We start from the raw sequence: 19,205 nt of genomic DNA, 5'->3' as shown, positions 1-19,205 counted from the left end.
CAGGGGTTGAACTCGTGCCCCCTGCAGTGGAAGCGTGGAGCCTTAACCACTGGACCGCCAGGGAATTCCCTTCATCTACTATTTGTATTGTCTAACTTTGGAAATTCAGTCTTTAATCCAGTTGGAGTTTACTTTGCTGAAAGGCATACCCCCTTTTCTCCAGTAGCTTCCAGTTTCTTACTGGTCATCAAGTAATGGGCACTTCCCCCGTCGATCTGAGATGTTACCACTGTTGTACACCACTTGTCCTACTTTAAACCTGTTTAATATTGGACATTAGATCCCACTGGATCTGTTTCTGGACCTTTTAGGCTTTCTGGTCAGTACTGTTTGACTCATAGTAGCATTATAACAGGTTTGAATATCTGGTAGGAAGCATCTTCATTTTCAGAATTTTCTAGGGTGCTTTTGCTTGTTAATTTTAAAATGAACTTTAGAATCTTTGCTAATAGCTCTTGAAAATTCTATTCCTGGTTTTCTTTTTTTGAGAGTTGCTAAAAATAGACCAGCACAGGGAGACAGCACGCTTTCTGTCTCCCTGACCACGAACTTGGTATGTCTCTGGAGTTGCTTTCGCTGCCCTGGAGCACGGGACAGTTTCTTCATGGAGACTGAGTGACCCTCACTGGAGCTAGTTCTTAGGTGTTTTGTCCACCTGCTCTTAGCGGCGGCCTTTCCTCCTGTTAGACCTCTGAGCAGATCGGTGTTTTGTGTAGAAAAGCCATCGCTTTTAGGATTCTAAGTTGGTGCCAGCCTTTTGCTGAAGCATCTTATTGTTTGTGATTTTTCCCCATTGATCGTCCACATCCACGGCCTGACGGTCCTCAAATGCGATGACTTAGAGGGAGGGGTTAGGGCACCGGCAGCCCACACTCCCTCCCTGCTCTTGAGGCCCCTGTGGTCAGGCCCCCGCCCCCGCCGGCCAGGCCAGGGCAGGGCATCTCCTCTAGTGCGCCCAGTTCGCTCCCCCTCAGGGCCTTTGCACGTGCTGCTTCTGGGCCTGGGACGCCCCGCATGGCGGCTGCTGCAGCGGTTCCCCGTCACCCCCACCCCCCAGCTTGCTCACAGCTTGCAGCCGCATACCTGGTCTCTGCAGCGTGGCTGCCCTACAGGAACGTGGGCTGCTTCTGTGCCGCTCAGGCAGAGTCGACAAGCCAGGCCTCGTGTGAGGCCAGGGGCAAGGGCCTTCGTCCAAGGAGGGCCCCGTCTGGAGGCACCTGGCCCCCGCCAGCTGCGGGGAAGGGCAGTCCCCTAACCTTTGCTCACTCCCTTCCAGGCGCCGAGCTGCCAGGGCCCTGGGGTCAGCCGGCCTTGGCCTCTGGGGCCCTGACCCCCCTCTCTCTTGCAGTTCATGACCTCCCGCGGAAACCATGTCGCCAGAGCCGCATTTGAGTCCAAAGTGCCCCCCTTCTACTACCGGCCCTCGGCCTCCGACTGCCAGTGAGTAACAAAGGGCTTCTGTCGCGGTCGCTGGTAAACAGCCCGCAGGCTCTGGAGGCGGCTCGGGACGACGCGCTGGCGGGCGGGAGGCCGGGGTGGGGGAAGGTGGGCGCCGGCCTTGCGTCCCGGGGGCCCCGTCCAGGCTGTCCTCCGCTTGGTCTTGGTTCTTGGTGCGCCAGGTGTGGACCTGGGGAGGTAGGGGGCCCGCTCCCGTGGGACCCCAGCCCCCGCACTGACCTCAGTGTCCCCATCTGCACCCCACCTGGGTTCCCAACCCCCTGGTCCCTGAGTGGCTCCCCCTCCGGGCTGGATGGCCATTCCCCACGCCCCTCCCGCCCCAACATCCCCCGGCTGTTCCTTCCACCCGAGGCCCTTGCTTGACCCCCCAGGACCCCAGCCCCCCCCCAGGACCCCAGCCCCCAGGCTGGCTCCGTTTGGCCACCGCTCATTCCTGAGGACCCCTCCCCCCTCCCCTGGCCCCTCAGAGCCAAGGGGTCGCAGAGGCCTTTCCTCCTTGGGTCCCATGGGCTCAAGGGAGGGTGGGCTCCTCAAATCTCTTCCTGGCGCCCAGCAGAGGGCAGCACACTGTGGGGTTCCAGAAGGTTCTGGAAGTCAGGGGAGGTGGGTGGGGTCAGCTGCCCGAGTCAGGTTCAGCACCAGCAGGGAACCTGCCCGCCAGGGGTCTCCGGATCCTTCCTGGGGGGCTCCTGGGGACTGTCCCCCGTCTCACTAGCTGGCCCCCCCAAGCACCCCTCATACCTTCTCCACCCATATCAGACCCACCCATCCATCCCTGGCAACCCTCCCAATGTCCTCAAGGGTCACTCAGGCCCCTGATGGCCCCCTCCTCAGCTGGCCGGTGTCACAGCTGCTCAGCTGCGGCTCGGAGGTGAAGGGCCCCTCTGTGATGAGAGCCCCTCCCGGAGTTTCCTTTTCTGGGAGAGGAGGGTAGGGACGCAGCCCCACCTCCTCCCAGGCCGGGGATGCGCCCACGGCTGCGAGGCCCCTGGGCGCCCTGCGTCCAGCCCTGGCCCCCGGGCGGCACCTCCCTCCTGTTTGCTCAGCGCTGTCGCCTCCTGACTCACTGGTGTACCCCACACCCCGGCGACCCCGCCCGGCAGCACCTGCACCCAGGCTGCACACAGGGCTGTGTGTTTCTAGTTTTGTGTGAACGAGGGGTGGGACACCGGGGGGCTGCTGGCGGCCGCAGTGGGGAGGCTGGGAGGTGCGTCCAGTTCGGACACTTCACAGGCAGGGAGACCGAGGCTGGCCTCACCTCAGCATGCCGCGCCCACCGCTTCACCCTTCACGGGCAGGCCGGCCCCCCAGGCCCTGGCGCACCCTGGGCTCTGGGCTCCCGGGGAACTCGCGCCCCGCCCCACCGGGCTCCATCTCGGTATGAATCAGCAAGATGGCCGCTGATTCTGACCCGATTTTAATCACCCAGCCACAGGCTCCTCCGTTGTCTGGGCCATTTGCATGCACACCCTGCATCCCCACCGCTCTGAGCGTGTGGCCACACGCCTGTCTCCTGCCCAGGGCTCGGCCAGCCCCTCTGCAGCCTCATCCCTGCAAAGCCCCCATGCAGGGCTATGTGGTCAGGGCCTCTCGGGTGACCAGGCGTCCCCACTGGGAGGGTGCTCTGAGCCCCAGTGGGCCCCACCTTCCGGAAACCTCCACTGAGTGAAGGTTCACAGGACCCGAGCCCGCCCCATTCCCCAGACTCAGGTGCTCAGGTCTGCCCGTGTACACTGTGGAGAGCCGTGCAGCGGTGGAGGGGGTGTGAATGCCCGTGTTCACTGTGGAGAGCTGTACAGCAGGGTGTGAATGCCCGTGTACACTGTGGAGAGCGGTGCAGCGGTGGAGGGGGTGTGAATGCCCGTGTACACTGTGGAGAGCGGTGCAGCGGTGGAGGGGGTGTGAATGCCCGTGTACACTGTGGAGAGCCGTGCAGCGGGGTGTGAATGCCCGTGTTCACTGTGGAGAGCGGTGCAGCGGTGGAGGGGGTGTGAATGCCCGTGTTCACTGTGGAGAGCGGTGCAGCGGTGGAGGGGGTGTGAATGCCCGTGTTCACTGTGGAGAGCGGTGCAGCGGTGGAGGGGGTGTGAATGCCCGTGTACACTGTGGAGAGCTGTGCAGCGGGGTGTGAATGCCCGTGTTCACTGTGGAGAGCGGTGCAGCAGTGGAGGGGGTGTGAATGCCCGTGTACACTGTGGAGAGCTGTGCAGCGGGGTGTGAATGCCCGTGTACACTGTGGAGAGCTGTGCAGCGGTGGAGGGGGTGTGAATGCCCATGTACACTGTGGAGAGCTGTGCAGTGGTGGAGGGGGTGTGAATGCCCTTGTACACTGTGGAGAGCTGTACAGCAGGGTGTGAATGCCCGTGTACATTGTGGAGAGCGGTGCAGCGGTGGAGGGGGTGTGAATGCCCGTGTACACTGTGGAAAGCTTTGCAGCGGTGGAGGGGGTGTGAATGCCCGTGTACACTGTGGAGAGCTGTGCAGTGGTGGAGGGGGTATGAATGCCCTTGTACACTGTGGAGAGCTGTGCAGTGGGGTGTGAATGCCCGTGTACACTGTGGAGAGCGGTGCAGCGGTGGAGGGGGTGTGAATGCCCGTGTACACTGTGGAAAGCTGTGCAGCGGTGGAGAGGGTGTGAATGCCCGTGTACACTGGAAAGTACACCTCTTCAGCTATGCACACTTAGCACAGGAGCTGCAACAGCCTCCCGGCAGTCTAAGACCCAGTGGCCTCAGTTTCCTCAGCCGTGAAGCTGGAAGGATGCCACCTTCCCTCCCCCCCCACCCCCCCGGGGCATCACGAGGGTGCAATGAGGTGGTGAGTCAGGTGGCCGGGGTCTGGCCCAGGGTGGGTTCCGGACACAGTGGTCCCCCAGCTCCTGCTCTCTGGAGCTCGGAGCCCACCCCGCCAGCTGGGGCAATGTGAGAAGCAGAGGGCCTGGCCGTGTGACTCAGAGCGCGGCCAGGGCCCAGATTCCCTTCCGGTGCCAACGGTGCCCTGAGTTTCAACCCCAGCATCGTGGGTGGCGGTCAGTCCAGCCCCCTCAGTTTGGCCTCTGCTAGAAGCCGGGCCTCCTGCTTGCTGTGTGGCTGGGGCAGCTGGGAGCCAGCCCCCCTCAAGGCAGCAGTGGGCCTGTGGGTGCCCCTCCCTTGGCGGGTCCCAGGCGAGGCCCCCGAAGAGGGGCCACAGGCTGGCGGCGTGAGCAGGAGAAATCGTGTCTGCCAGTCCCGGGGCTGCGTGGGGTCCTTCCGGGGCCGGCACCCGTGTCCTCGCGTGGCTGTCCCTCTGCGGCCTGTGTCCAGACGCCCCTTTTCCTGAGGGCCCCGGTGACGTGGGGTTAGGGCTTCCGCACCACATGGCCTCGTCCCGGCTCACTGGTCTCAGCTGTCTTGTCTCCAGACAAGGGTAGGCCTGAGGTCGTGCAGGTTGGGACTCTAGCATACATATTTGGTGGGATGGGGACACAATGTGACCCATGACAGCCCAGCTGGCTGCTCGTGGGGGACCCCACGGGAGGGGGCGGCCTGGGAGAGGGGAGCGGCCGGGGACTGCGGGCGTCAGGCCGCCCCCGTGGGGCAAGCCCCCTGCTCACTGCCTTGTCTCCCCTGCCTGCTGCCCTTCCGCGACCCGCAACCACTGCTGCGCTGGGGAGCCGCTCTCCGGGGAGCACGGGGCGGGCCCCGCGGGCAGGTGCTGGCCGGGCCTTTTCCTTCTCTGGACCCGAGCGTGAGCCCGGCCTCCCAGACAGAGGAGGAGGGTGGGGTGACTGAGCTGCCACGTGGATAAGCCCCAGACACTCTGAGCACATCGCACGTTCCAGGCACAGGAGACGTCCCGACAGGAAGCGGACTCACGGTTGGGGCCGGGATGCGGGGGCACTGCTAACGGATGGGGTTTCCATTTGGTGTGATGGACTGTTGTGGAACTAAATCCTGGTGGTGGCTGCACAGCCTGTGAGCGTACCAGGAATTGCTGAATCGAACCCTTAAACGGGTGGATTTTATGGTACATGAATTACATCTCAGTTTTTAAAAAGGGGACTCTATGAAGTGGTGAAACTATCCGATTAGCAAACAGTGTTAAAACCCAAAGCTGGTGGCCCTTCAGCCCCGCCACCTGCGAGGCGGTGGGACGAAGCCCAGGGCCACCTCTCTGCGCGGCAGCTCCCGCGGGCCTGCGCTCAGGCCGGACTGTCCCCCAGCCCGTCCCCTCTCTCCCCAGACTCCTGCGGGAACAGTGGATCCGGGCCAAGTACGAACGGCAGGAGTTCACCTACCCCGAGCGGCAGGAACCCTACTCCGCAGGTGAGGATGCCGGCACCTGTCCGTCTGTCCTTCCGCCCTCTCTGTCCCCCCGCCCCTACCTCCCGGAGCTGGAGCAGGGTCCTTAGGAACCTGGGCGACCGCTTAAGTGGGCTGAATCCGTGTCCATCCGTTGGCCCCTGACACCAGCTGGCTGACCTGGCACCAGGGGTCCCCACAGCTGCTCACAGCCCAGCCCTGAACCCCGACCGAGGGGTGGGGGGCTGCCCGGGGCCCTCCAGGCTGGTGGCGGCAGCACCTCTGCCCTGGGAGGGCCCGCAGGGTGGGTGGGTCCTGGCAGGAGGGGTGTGGATGGGCCTGGGCCAGGTGGGCCCGGGGAGTGGGGGTCAGGCCCCGGGGGCTCTGTCAGCACACGGGTTGGGGGTGATGACATGCGAGCGGCCCAGGTGTCTGTTGCGGGATTGGCCCCTTTATCCTCCATTGGCCAGGAGGGGCTCTGCGTGCAGCCCATGCTCCTGCACAGCAGGCGGCTCCAGGTCCCCTCTCCTCCTGAGCCTCTGATGTGGCCCAGGGCTGGGACGTGGCCGGGATTCAATTACGGTCCACCCCAGAGAGCCACTTCCTCCTCTCCTGATGCCCCCGACGTGCGAGGGAGAGAGGATGTGGGCGCCCGTGCCTGTTCAGCCCTGGGGCGCTTGTGTCTCGTCCTGCCTGAAACCCGGCCTCCCTGCTCTGGGACCCCAGGAAGGCTCACCCCACAGCCTTTGTCCCCCAGGCATAAACATCTCAGCGGTTTATAACGCGTGGCGTGCGGCCTCGATTCAGAGGCAGGTACAGGATTTTGTTCCTGCTGCTGCATCAGGACCTCTGGTTGTGAGCAGCAGTTGTCCAGCCCGGGTGGGTGTAAGGAGAACAGGGAAAAGAGCGGCTCGCACAGCTGCGCTGGCTTCAGGCACAGTTTGAACCAGGCGCTCAGTCAGCGCCGTGAGGACTTGGCTCGTGTCTCCCACTCTGGTTCTGCTTCTCGGGGTGGCGCCGCCCCTGCCGGTGGTGGCTTTACTGCCGCAGGTCCAGCTTGGAAACGCCTTTGGGTTCCATGAGAAAAGGGCAAGTGTGACTTTCACCCGAGCGTCAGGAAGAGTCTTAGCTTTGGTCCCGACTGGTCAGGGGTGGGCGTGTGACCGAGTCACGACGGCCGGGAGATGAGCGCACACCGACCGGCTTCTGGAGCCCTCCCGCGAAAGTGGGGCTGTGCACAGGGTGGCACGACCACAGACCTTCCCGTCTCGAGTTGCTGCCATTCCTCTCGTGGAACGACACCTCGGGAGTGCTTGGGGCGCCGGGCAAGGGGACTGGGATGGGGAGAGCCCGTTGGGGGTGCACACGTGGCGGGATGGAGCGGGCGGCCTTTGAAGGCCATGGCTTCTCCGTCAGACCCTTGGGGCAGCGAAGAGCAAAGGCTGGGGCCCACCTGCGGAGGCGGGCCCTTGTCTCACCTGGATAGGTTGTGTTGGCCACAGAGGGCCAACCCTCACGGGGCGCAAGGGGGGCGAGCTCAGCTGGGCCCAGGGACGCTGCTGGGGTGCTGCTGAGGGGGCACCTGGCGGGGTGCAGGCCCCGCAGGGGGTGACGGTGAGAGCTTGGCTGGAGCAGGCGGTGCCGGCCCCCACCCCGGGGGCCCTGGCTTCCCACTGGGCAGCAGCTCATCCGCTGGAAGGGCCCTGTGCACGCGTGCCCCCATCTCTGATTGCCCGGCCCCTGCAGCTCTGCAGCCTCCCCCCGACTCACACGTCACCTCCGGCGTGGGGGGCCCCGGCCTCAGGCCTTGTCTCCGCTCCCCACACGAGGCGGCAGCCGCTTGCGGCCTCGGTGCAGAGACCCTTAATGGGGCTCTGATTCCCATTTCTCTAAGCCCACCCACCCTGCCCAGAACGCTAACGCCCCCTCTCCCTCGAGCCCTGAAAATTCACGCCTGTGCCTCCCCACCGCCCCCCGCCCAGCAGAGCCCTGCGATTTACAGGCGCAGAGTCCTGGGTGTGCGGGGCCCTGGGGACCGTCAGCTTGGTCCCCTGACTCCACGGAAGTGCTCATCAAGCCACCCGCAGGGCAGGGTCCCTCAAGGAGACATGGGGAGTGCCCAGGGCACCAGCTGCTGGGATCCACCTGGGGTCCCAGAGGTGCCTGAGCCCTGGCTCTGTGCGCGGGTCCTGAACAGCCTCTGACTCTCACTCCCGGCGGAGCCCCCCCTCGCCCACCTGTCTCCCCAGAGCCCGCCACCTCCCCCCCCAACCCCCGGCCTCCTCCTGAGAGAGGGCAGCATTCAGGAGACCCAGGGCGCCGCTTCTCACAGCCGCTGCGGCCTGGCTGGCCGGGTCCCCTGGACCAGAGCCCCGCCCGGCACTCTGTCGGGATGGTGGGTGACCAGGCCCCCGGCCCACCTGCCGCTCCTCTCGCCCACCCGCCCCTCCCCCCGCCCCGGCCACGTCCCTCGCAAGGCCCAGCCCCCCCAGGAGCGCCTTTCCCACGGCACAGGGGCCGACACGCCCACGGTCCCCGAGAATGGGGATGTTCCAGGGAGGGGGACCGCGGGGCCAGGGCAGGGCCGCTCCAAGGTGTGACGTGGCCAAGGGAGGCCGGGCTGGGGCGCCCACCTGCCTGGGGTGGGCTCGGGGGGCTGCTGGGGACCCTCGGTCGTGGGCGGGGATCCCTCCCAACACGACGCCTGCCGGGGCCTCAGGCAAGCCCAGCCCCCACCCGGTGCGCTTAGGGCGTCCGCGGAGGAGGTGTCGCTGCTGGGCAGCACGGTAGCGGCGCCACAGGATCTGAGCCGGAGCGAAGGGCGTCTCCACGGGCCCCTGTGCTAACAAGGAGCCCAACTGTGAGGGGAGGGAGGGGACACAAGTTCCCGCTGAGTGGCCGTGGGGGAAACGTCACCACAGCGAAACCGCTGTGGACAGATGTGAACGGGGTGGGGACTGGCCAGCAACCCCCAGAGTGGGGGCGCGGCCTCCGGGTAGGACGGCGGCGGCCTCGGCGCTGCTGGGGCACCAGCCTGGCTTTGCCGGTTCCGCTGTGGTGGTGGGTGTGGCGGCAGGTGCTCGCCCCGGGACAACAGGACCGAGGCTTGGGCGCGCCGGGGCCGGGCTGCGCCTCTGCCGCCCCGCAGGCCCCTCGCCGGGGTGACCCCGGGTAACAGCTGCTCCTGGCTCCGTCCCCGGGCCGTCCCCGCCTGCAGCCGGAGCCTCAATGGCCGCCTTTCACGGGCGACAAGGGCCCCTGTTGTCCGGAGGGCCGGCCGCCCCCGTCGCCGAAACGCTCAGCCTCCTGCGCGGCGCGGCCGGCCCTGCCTCGCGGGTTCAGCCCCCTTCGGAGAGCGTGGAGCCCTGGGGGCGGTGGGCCGGGGGCCCCCGGGGGGAGTGGCGGGCCCCCCGCCCCCGTCCCCGTCTGTGAGGTGGGGACGTGGTGGGACCGTGGAGGGAGCTCAGGCGCGGGGCATACAGGGCCCGAGGCATCCCTGGCGGGGCTGGAACCACACACGAGGCAGGCGCTTCGATCCCCCTCCTGGTGCCACCCTGACACAACCCCTGCGTGTTCACGCGGGCTCATACACACCCCCGTGGTGTGTGTAGCCACAGATCACACACGTTCACAAGCGTGTGCTCTTAGATGCACTCAGTCACACACAGATCTCAGGTTCACACCTGTGTCCACACCCACGTTCACACCCAGAAGCACCCTCCACGTGTGCTGTTCCCAAAGCCTGTGATGTTCCTGGAACACCGGACAAGGGGCTTTGGGTCCTAGCAGCACCGCGCCCAGCCCAGCCTGCGCCCACTGACCCTCGGCCTTCAACCTTTCCCCACCGGCCCCTTTGGCCATTTCAGCCGGAGCAGCTGGGAACCTCAGTGGTGGAGGACCGGGGCTCCCAGGGCTCTCGTGCCAGCCTCTTGGGGAGCAGAACCCGGAAACCAGGTCCTGGCCCTTCTGGGGAGGTGGCTGGAGGGGCTATCCCTAGTGCCACCCGTGCCCAGGGGACACCCTCCACAGGGCACCGCCCAGGAGAAGCCACCTGGCGTGGGGGCCCACCTCCTAGCCAGGGAGGGCCACCCTGGGGCCTGGGCACAGGACGCCTGGCCCGGCCCCCGGCAAGCCCTGTGCCTCCCTGGAGCACGGCCACGTGGTCCCTGCTCCAGTGTTTTACGACGTTAACGTGTGACTTGCACACTTGATGAACAGCTCCACGAGCTGCCTGGGTACCCCACCCCACCCCCCTGGTCTGCTCTGTGCCCGCGTGTGCGCCTTCGCTGGAAGGTCACGGATGGCTCCCCTCGGCGCTGCACGTCTGAGCCCTGCCCGGCTGCCCCGCAAGCCTGGCGCGCAGCCGTCTCAGCGCAGCGTCCGCTGTGCGAGGGACCAGTTGGTCCCCAGCTGAGGGACATGGGTCGTGTCCAGTCTGTGACGCTGATGCGTGAAGCTGCTGTGAACACGTGTGTGTTCACCACGCTTCTGTTTTCACATTTCTCTGGGTCACGTGGGAGGTGCATGTCCAACTTGAGACGCTGCCCCGCTGCCCTGCTGCTTGCCCACTGGGGGGTGGTCAGTCTGTGGCTTGGTTACTGGTCCACCCCAGTGGGCATCTCGTCGCCGGCTCCGGCATCCACGGTCTCTCTGGGCTCGTCCCGGGCCACCCCACGCAGGGCGTGAGAAGAGGCGGCTGAGCGGGCCCGGGAGCGGCCTGCCTCCTCCAGCTCCCCTGCAGCGAGCACTGGGCCCAGCACACAGTTGGCGCTCAGTAAATGCTGGGTGAGCGCTCTGGCTTCTGCCCCAGCACCGGCCAGTCCTTTGGGAGAAAACAGTCCCTTCCAGCCAGCCGGGCCCCGGGTGTGGGCCGGGGCAGGGGGGTGCCACTGGCAGGGGTCACGCGGGAGGCCTAGCAGCAGACCCCCAGCCCGCGGCTGTGTGCCGGGTGCTGCGCCGCTACGGCCCGGGAGTGGGCTCGGGAGTCTCCCAGGGCCTGGGCCCGCCTCAGGGTGGGTGGCCAGGGGCCCGCGGCCCGGAGCCCGGGACACGGTGGGCGGGCGTCCCCACGGCAGAGTCTGGGCTGCGCACGTCCCACGTCACGGGGTTGGGGGGCCCTGAGAGAGGACGGCTCGGGCGAGTTTGGACGCGGGCAGGTCGGGGGCCGCCACCTTCAGGCTGCGGCCAAAGAGCTGCCCATCTGCTGGGGCAAAGTCAGGGACCTGGCCGGCACCCACCCGAAAATGCCGCTGCCGCATCACAGACCCAAATCGGGCATCCTGGCGGCTCGCCATCGGGCCTGGGAGCCAGGCAGACTCGGGCCAGCGTTTCCGTCTGTTCCGCTGGGCTGGCCCGGGACATGTTAGCAGAGCCGCCTCAGGCGTGACCATGGGAGCGCCATTCCGGCTGCGGCAGAGACGCCCCCGTTCCGGCCCGGCATCCCGAGGCGCTGCTGCCCCCTGCTGGGCCCCGCAGGCAGGCGCGGGCTCCTGGGGGCTGGGAACCGCTGACCGGGCCGGCGGCTCCAGCCTTGCTGGCCACTGGCCTTGGACAGGACTCCACGCCAGCCTCAGCTTCGTCCTCTGCAGTGGGGATGACCACAGGATGTTCCTAGAGGCCCGCGTGGGGGCCGTGAGACGGCTGTGCCAGTGCTCGGCCTGCTGTGTCTCAGGCGTGGCCAGGGGTGCTGGCGGGGAACGTCCTTGCAGAAAAGCTGTGCCTTGGGCACTTTTCTGTGTGGCTAATGCAGGGTCCAGGGGGGCCGGCCTCGAGCCGAAGGCAAGTGGACTTCCAGCCAAATGCTCACTGAGTCAGGGAGGGCCCTGCTTGAGCTTGGGGACACGGTGGTGGCCCTGCTCCCTGGCGCACACAGAGGGGATGTGCCTGCTGGCGCTGTGTGCAGGGGACCCGGGGGACCTCTGAGTCGCAGGGGGAAGGGAGCAGGCCTCACCTGGCACTGTCCCACCACAGACAGACAGGAGCCAGCTGCCCCATCCCCGACGCCAGACTGCTGCCTCTTCAGGACCACACATCTCGAGAGCAGAGAAACAGCTCCTAGCCTCCATGGTGCTGGGCGTGGGGCTGCCAGGACAGCCGACGGGCGGCAGCAGGCTGGAGCTGGGGGCTGGGGGGGCCAGGGCCCAGCGGTGGCGTCCAAACTACAAAAGCCACGCCGTCAGGCTCTGGGCTCCGGGCACCACCCCTACTGACGGCACCCCCGGCACGGACCAGCCTCAGACGGCACCTAGCAGGGATCTCACTCAGCGCATGTGGGCAGCGGGACCCTCTCCCCAGGGCAGGAGCAGAGGGAGAGCTGTAGGGCAATGACTGTGAGGGCCCCTGCCCCTAGCCGTGTGCCCCCGGGCTATGCCCAAGGGCAGTGGGACGCCCCCTGGAAGACACGGCCGCGCTGGGCGCAGCAGAGCTGCTCAAGAAGGCCGGGCACAACCAGGCGTCTGTCCGCCAGGCGTGGGTGGACAGCCCGGCATCCACAGGGCCCCGCTGGCGACAAAGAGGCACGAATCCCTGATCAGGCAGTAGCAGCACGTCCAGGAGTGTGGTGCAGAGAGGAAGCTGGCCCAGCCCCGGAGGCACGTGCGGGGCAGACCTCAGACACAGAGCCCCAGAACAGGCAGAGGGGAAAGGCCGCGGCCGCCTGAGGGGCTGCCTTCTCACCCACTGCTGCTGGGACGCTGACTGCGGGCTGCGTGCCTTCAAGCGACGTGAACGGACCCTGCGGTCCCTGCAGGTCGGGGCTCCACCATGAGGCTCGGGGCCAAAGCTGAGGAGGGGGCAGGGCTGGCTCCTCCTGGGGGGGTCTCCCCCTGCACCGCCCAGCCCCGGGGGGCTCCCCACACTCTTGGCCGAGGCCCCATCGCCCCAGTGTTGCCGGGCGCGCTTCTCCCTCTGCCCCCTCTCTCGAGGACCCTTGTGGCACCCTTGGGCCCCCCCCGATGATCGAGGACACTGGCCCGTCCCCAGGCCCTTGCTCACACCCAAAGAGCGCACACCGTGTGCCCGCCCGGTGCGCCCACATCCCCGCGCGCCTGTCGCACCTGCCAAGAGAAAGAAAAGAAAAAAAGGGCGGAGCGTGCAGCCCGGTGGAGACGGGGTGGCCTGGGGTCCAAGGACAGGCTGATGCCCGCTCACACCCGCCGGCCTCCCGGCACCTGGGGGCTGCGGGTCCCCTGGGGATGGGAACAGGGTCCACCCCGGCCTCTGCCTCGTCAGGGTGGCGGCCGTCCGACAGGGCCCCTCTCCCCCAGGGTACCGAGAAGGCTTTCTCTGGAAGCGCGGCCGGGACAACGGGCAGTTCTTAAGCCGGAAGTTTGTGCTGACGGAACGCGAGGGGGCCCTCAAGTATTTCAACAGAAGTGACGTGAGTTGGGCACAGGGCCAAGGGCAGCGGCCGGGCCTCCCACCCGGGGCCTGGGGCGGCTGGACACTGGACCCTGGACAGCAGCGCCACTTCCTCGGCGGCCCTCGTGCCCTCCTGGGAGATGAGCTGCCCCCTCCCGTGGGCACCTGCCGGCCCCTGTGGGGGCCCCTTCTCCCACCCCGCTCACAGCCACTCCCTGTGCTGTGGGTGATCCTGGGGCACAGAGGTGGCAAGCCCTCCCCTGGCAGACACTCCCAGGCCTGAGAGGGACAGAGGGGACCAGCACCCGGCAAGCAACGCCGGGGTGACCCCGGGTGCCTCAGGCAGTGCGTGGGGAGGCGCCGGGGGGGTCCCAGTGTGGCGGGGCAGCTGGCCGAGCCCCACCCACACCCGGAGCAGACAGGCTCCGGGTCAGAACATGACCCTGTGATGCAGTAACCACGGCAGCTCGTCGCCCTCAGGCCCGCCGCCTCTGCCAGAGCGCGCCACACGGCCGTCTGCCGGCCCCCAGCGCAAGGAGAGGAGAGAGGCCTGGCAGGATGGGAGCAGGAAGCGGGGGCCCGGCCGCGAGCAGGGCGGGCCAGACGGGGCAGCGGGGGGTCAGCCTACATGTTGAGCGCCCGCCTTGTCATCCCCCAGGAAGGGATGCTGTTATCTTAGACTTAGCCCAGGGAGCCTAGGCCCAGAGCGGTAAGTAACTTGCTCAAAGCCACGCGGGACAGCAGGTGTGTGGCCGGCACCCGGAGCCCACCCCGCCTGCTCCCTCGCCCTTGGAGACTCCCTGCCAGCCCAGCGCTGAGGCCGGGCCTTGCTTCCCAGGCCAAGGAGCCCAAGGCCATCATGAAGATCGAGCATCTGAACGCCACCTTCCAGCCGGCCAAGATCGGTCACCCGCACGGCCTGCAGGTCACCTACCTGAAAGACAACAGTACTCGAAACATCTTCGTCTACCACGAGGACGGCAAGGTGGGTGCACGGCGGGGTGGTGGCAGCTGGACCACCCCCACTGTCCCAGGAGAACCCAGTGGACCCCCAGGGTGGCAGGCGCGGGGCCAAGGGCCCGCCAGACCACCCTGCCATGGCTGCAGTGGGGAGCCAGCCGGGCCCTTGGGGAGGGAGCCTAGAGGCCTCGTGAAGAGATGAGGGTGGCAGCTGGCTGGCAGAGCGCCGCACCCCACCCCGTGGCCATCGCCTGTGTCCCCACCCAGCGAGGGTGGGAGGAACCGCAAGCCCCTCAAAGTCTGTCCTTAGGCGCTCGCTCTATATTCTGGATGTGAATCCCCTATCAGACAGGTGACTGGCAAGTATTCTCTGCCATTCTGTGGACTGCCCGTTACTCGATGAATGGTCTTTTGATGCACAAAATTTTTAAATATTCATTTCAGTTGAATTCGTCTGTTTTCCTTCGGTTGCGTGTGTCTTTTGGTGTCGCATCCGAGAGGTCATCGCCAAGTCCGATGCTGTGAAGTTTTTGCCCCGTGCTTTCCTGTAAGGGCTTTATTGTTTTAGGACTTACATTTAGGTCCTTGATTCATTTTGAGTTAATTGGGTCAGGGTCCAGCTTCATTGTTTTTTGTTTGTTTTTAAATTTTTATTTATTTTCTTTCTTTCTTCTTTTGGCTGCATTGGGTCTTAGTTGTGGCATGTGGGATCTTCACTTAGGCACGTGGGATCTTTCGTTGCAGTGCGCTGGCTCTTTGTTGTGGAGCGTGGGCTTCTCTCTAGCTGTGGTGTGCGGGCTGCAGGGTGCGTGGGCTCTGTAGTTGCAGCACGTGGGCTCTCACTGAAGCATGCAAGCTCAGTAGTTGTGATGCACAGGCCTAGTTGCCCCGAGACGTGGGATCTCAGTTCCCTGACCAGGGATCAAACCCGCGTCCCCTGCATTGGAAGGCGGATTCTTTACCACTGGACCACCAGGGAAGTCCCAGGTCCAGCTTCATTCTCTGGTGTGTGGATTTTCAGTTTTCCCGGCACCATTTGTTTTAAATTCAATCCCCATTGAATGCTGTTGATACTGTCATCAAAAATCATTTGACTGAATATGTAAGAGTTCATTTCTGGGCTTCCTATTCTAGTCCATTGGTCTGTATGTCTGTCTTTATAACAGGACCATACTGGGGGTTTTTTGTTTGCTTTTTAAAATTTTATTGAAGTATGGTTGACTTAAAATGTTGTGTTAATTTCTGCTGCACGGCAAAGTGATTCGGTCATACATATATATATTATTTTTCATATTCCTTTCCATTATGGTTTATCACTGGATGTTGAATACAGTTCACTGTGCTATATGGTAGGACCTTGTTGTTTATCCATTCTGTATATAATAGATTGCAAAAAAAAGGTTGCATTTGCTAATGCCAAACTCCCAAACCATCCTTCCCCCACTCCCCTCCCCCTTGGCAACCACAAGTGTGTTCTCTGTCTCTGACTCTTTTTCTGTTTCATAAAAGTTCATTTGCGTCTTCTTTTAGATTCCACATATGTGATATCAAATGGTATTTGTCTTTCTCTTTCTGACTTATTTGACTTACTCTCTAGATCCATCCGTGTTGCTGCAAATGGCATTATTTCATTCTTTTTTATGGCTGAGTAATATTCCATTGGATATATGTACCGTATCTTCTTTATCCATTCCTCTGTCGATGGACGCTTAGGTTGCTTCCATGTCTTGGCTATTGTGAATAGTGCTGCAATGACTGCTGGGGTGCGTGTATCTTTTCAAAGCAGTTTTCCGTAATCCCACTCCCAGGAGTGGGATCACAGGATCATATGGTAGTTCTATTTTTTGTTTTTTGAGGAATCTCCATAGTATTCCATAGTGGCTGCATCAATTCACATTCCCACCAATGGTGAAGGGTTCCCTTTTCTCGAAACCCTCTCCACCATTTACTGTTTGTAGAATTTTTGAGGATGGTCATTCTGACCAGTGTGAGGTGGTATCTTGTAGTTTTGATTTGCATTTCTCTAATAATTAGCAACGTTGAGCATCTTTTCATGTGCCCCTTGGCCACCTATATGTCTTCTTTGGAGAAATGTCTATTTAGGTCTACTGCCCATTTTTCGATTGGGTTGTTTGGTTTTTTGTTACTGAGTTGTAGGAGCTGTGTGTGTATTTTGGAAATTAAATGCTTGCTGGTCACATCACTTGCAAATAATTTTTTCCCAATCCGTAGGTTGTCCTTCCATTTTGTTTATGGTTTCCGTTGCTGTACAAAAGCTTGTAAGTTTGATTAGGTCCCATTTGTTTATTTTTGTTTTTATTTCTATTGCCTTGGGAGACTGACCTAAGAAAACATTGGTACGATTTACGTCAGAGAATGTTTTGCCTATGTTCTTTTCTAGGAGTTTTATGGCGTCATGTCTTATAAGTCTTTAAGCCATTTGGAGTTTATTTTTGTGTATGGTATCAGGGAGTGTTCTAATTTCATAGATTTACATGCAACTGTCCACCTTTCCCAGGACCATTTTTTGAAGAGACTGTCTTTCCCCCATTGTATATTCTTGCCTCCTTTATTGAAGGTTAATTGACTGTAGGTGTGTGGGTTTATTTCTGGGCTCTTTTTTTTAAAAAATACGTGGCACGTGGGCTCCTTGTTGTGGTGCACGGGCTCTCTAGTTGTGGCGCGTGGGGTCTAGTTGTGGCCTGCATGCTCAGTAGTTGCAGCAGGCGAGCTTAGTTGTCCCGCGTGGCATGTGGGGTCTTAGTTCCCCGACCAGGGATCAAACCCGTGTCCCCTGCATTGGAAGGTGGATTCTTTTTTTAATTTAATTTAATTTTTATTTTTTTAACATCTTTATTGGGGTATAATTGCTTTACAATGGTATGTTAGTTTCTGCTTTATAACAAAGTGAATCAGTTATACATATACATATGTTCCCATGTCTCTTCCCTCTTGCGTCTCCCTCCCTCCCACCCTCCCTATCCCACCCCTCCAGGCGGTCACAAAGCACCGAGCCGATATCCCTGTGCCATGCGGCTGCTGGAAGGTGGATTCTTAATCACTGGACCACCAGGGAAGTCCCCTGGGCTGTCTTTTCTGTTCCACAATCCATATGTCTGTTTTTGTGCCAATACCATGCTGTTTTGATTACTGTAGCTTTACAGTACTGTCTGAAGTCTGGGAGGGTTTTGCCTCCAGCTTTGTCCTTTTTCCTTCAGGATATCTGTGGCAATTTGGGTCTTTTATGAGGACCATACTCTTTTGCTTACTGTGGCTTTGTAATCAAAAGTGAATTCCTCCAGTTTTGTTCTTCCTTTTTAGGATTGTTCTGGCTTTCTGAATCCTCTTGAGACTCCATATGAATTTTGTCAAATGCATTTTCTGCATCAATTGAGATGATCATGTAGTTTCCCCCCCCCCTTTATTCTGTTAATGTGGTGTATTACATTGATCGATTTTCATGTATTGAACTGTTCTTGCACTCCAGGAATAACTCTCACTTGGTCATGGTGTATAATCCTTAAATATGCTGCTGAATTCAGTTTGCTAGTATGTTGTTGAGGATTTTTGCACCAGTGTTCATAAGGTATATTGGTCTGTAGTTTTCTTGTAGTGACTTTGTCTGGCTTTGATATCTGGGTTATTCTAGCCTCACAGATGAGTTAGGAAGGGTTCCCTCCTCTTTGATTTTTTGGAAAGTTTGAAAAGGACTGGTATCAATTCTTATTTAAACGTTTGATAGAATTCACCAGTGAAGCCATGAGGTCCAGGGCTTTTCTTTGTGGAGAGACTTTTTTTTTTTTTTTTGTGGAGAGACTTTTGATACTGATTCAGTCTCCTTACTAGTTACAGGTCTTTTCAGATTATCTGTTCTTTTCATGACTTAGTCTTGGTAGGTTTTGTGTTTCTAGGAGATTATCCAGTTTCATCCAGGTTATCTAATTTGTTGGTATACCGTTGTTTATAGTACTCTCTTATAGTCCTTTCTATTTCTGTACAATTAGTAGTGATGCACCCACTTTCATTTCTGATTTTAGTAATTTGAGTCTTCTTTTTTTCTTAGTCCATCTAGCTAAAGTTTTTTCAATTCTGTCTTTTCAAAGAACCAACTTTTGTTTACATTTATTTTCTCTATTGTTTTTCTGTTCTCTATTTCATTGATCTCTAATCTTTTTTTCCTTCTTTCCTTTAGCTTAGTTTGTTTAGTTTGTTCTTCTTTTTAGTTTGTTCTTCTTTTTCTAGTACCTTCAGTTGTAAAGTTAGGCTGCTGATTTGGTATCTTTCTTGTTTTTCAATGTCAGCATTTATAGCTATCTGTTTCCCCCTTAGCACTGCTTTTGCTGCATTCTGTAAGTTTTGGTATGCTGTGTTTTCATTTTGATGTACCTCTAAATATTTTCTAATTTCCATTGTGATTTCTTCTTTGATCTGTTGGTTTTTTACCTTCCACAATTTTGTGAGTCTCCTGGAGAAAGGATATAGTTGGATGATGTGTTTATAGCCATTCTGCCAATCTCTGTCTTTTGATTGGGAGTTTAATACATTTACATTTACAGTTATTACTGATAAGGAGGGACTTCTGTCATTGTGCTATTTGTTTTCTATGCCCTGTAGATTTTTTGTCCCTCATTTCCTGCATTCCTGTCTTATTTTGTGTTTATTTTTTGTAGTGAAACGTTTAAGTTCTTTCTTATTTCTTTTTGTATATCTTCTTTCACTGTTTCCGTTGGGGTTACCATGGGGATAACATTTAACATACTGAAGTTAAAACATTCTAAACTGAATATATAGAAGCTTTTTGAATGTTTTTTCAATAGCATAAAATTCTATTATTTTAGCTCCATCCCCACTGCTTTTGGTTGTTGATGTCACAAAATTACATCTGTACGAGTGATTAAAAAAACCCCAAAAAACAAACAAACAAAAAAAACCCCTACTAATTATTTAAAATGCACTATCTCCTAAAGTATGTAAAAAACAAGGTTAGGAGTCACAACCCAAACTTACTGTAATACTAGCTTTTACCTTAATTTTTTTTTTTTGCTTTATCCTTAAAAGCATTAGTCTCTTAAATCATGTAGATAACAAAAAGCACAGTTACAAACCATTGTTACAGTAATACCGGCTTTTATAATAGCCCATGTATTT

The 19,205-nt window shown here is 59.7% G+C and overlaps 1 protein-coding gene across 1 annotated transcript in view; it reads left to right on the top strand.

Annotated features, from left to right (window-relative positions):
- The window catches only part of ADAP1 (ArfGAP with dual PH domains 1), a gene marked incomplete at its 5' end in the record, with an annotated part of 61,320 nt that overhangs the window by 35,310 nt on the left and 6,805 nt on the right, over positions 1-19,205 (top strand). The window contains 4 exons of the mRNA XM_082856983.1: positions 1,349-1,440; positions 5,680-5,762; positions 13,004-13,116; positions 13,936-14,082. Coding sequence (XP_082713109.1) covers positions 1,349-1,440; positions 5,680-5,762; positions 13,004-13,116; positions 13,936-14,082 — 435 coding nt within the window. The remainder of the gene's footprint in view (positions 1-1,348; positions 1,441-5,679; positions 5,763-13,003; positions 13,117-13,935; positions 14,083-19,205) is intronic.

The sequence above is a fragment of the Leucopleurus acutus genome (genome assembly GCF_964270905.1).
Source record: "Leucopleurus acutus genome assembly, chromosome: 16".
NCBI classification, from domain to species: Eukaryota; Metazoa; Chordata; class Mammalia; order Artiodactyla; family Delphinidae; genus Leucopleurus; species Leucopleurus acutus.
Note: the sequence above shows the minus strand (reverse complement) of the source record. Positions and strands in the feature narration are given on the sequence as shown.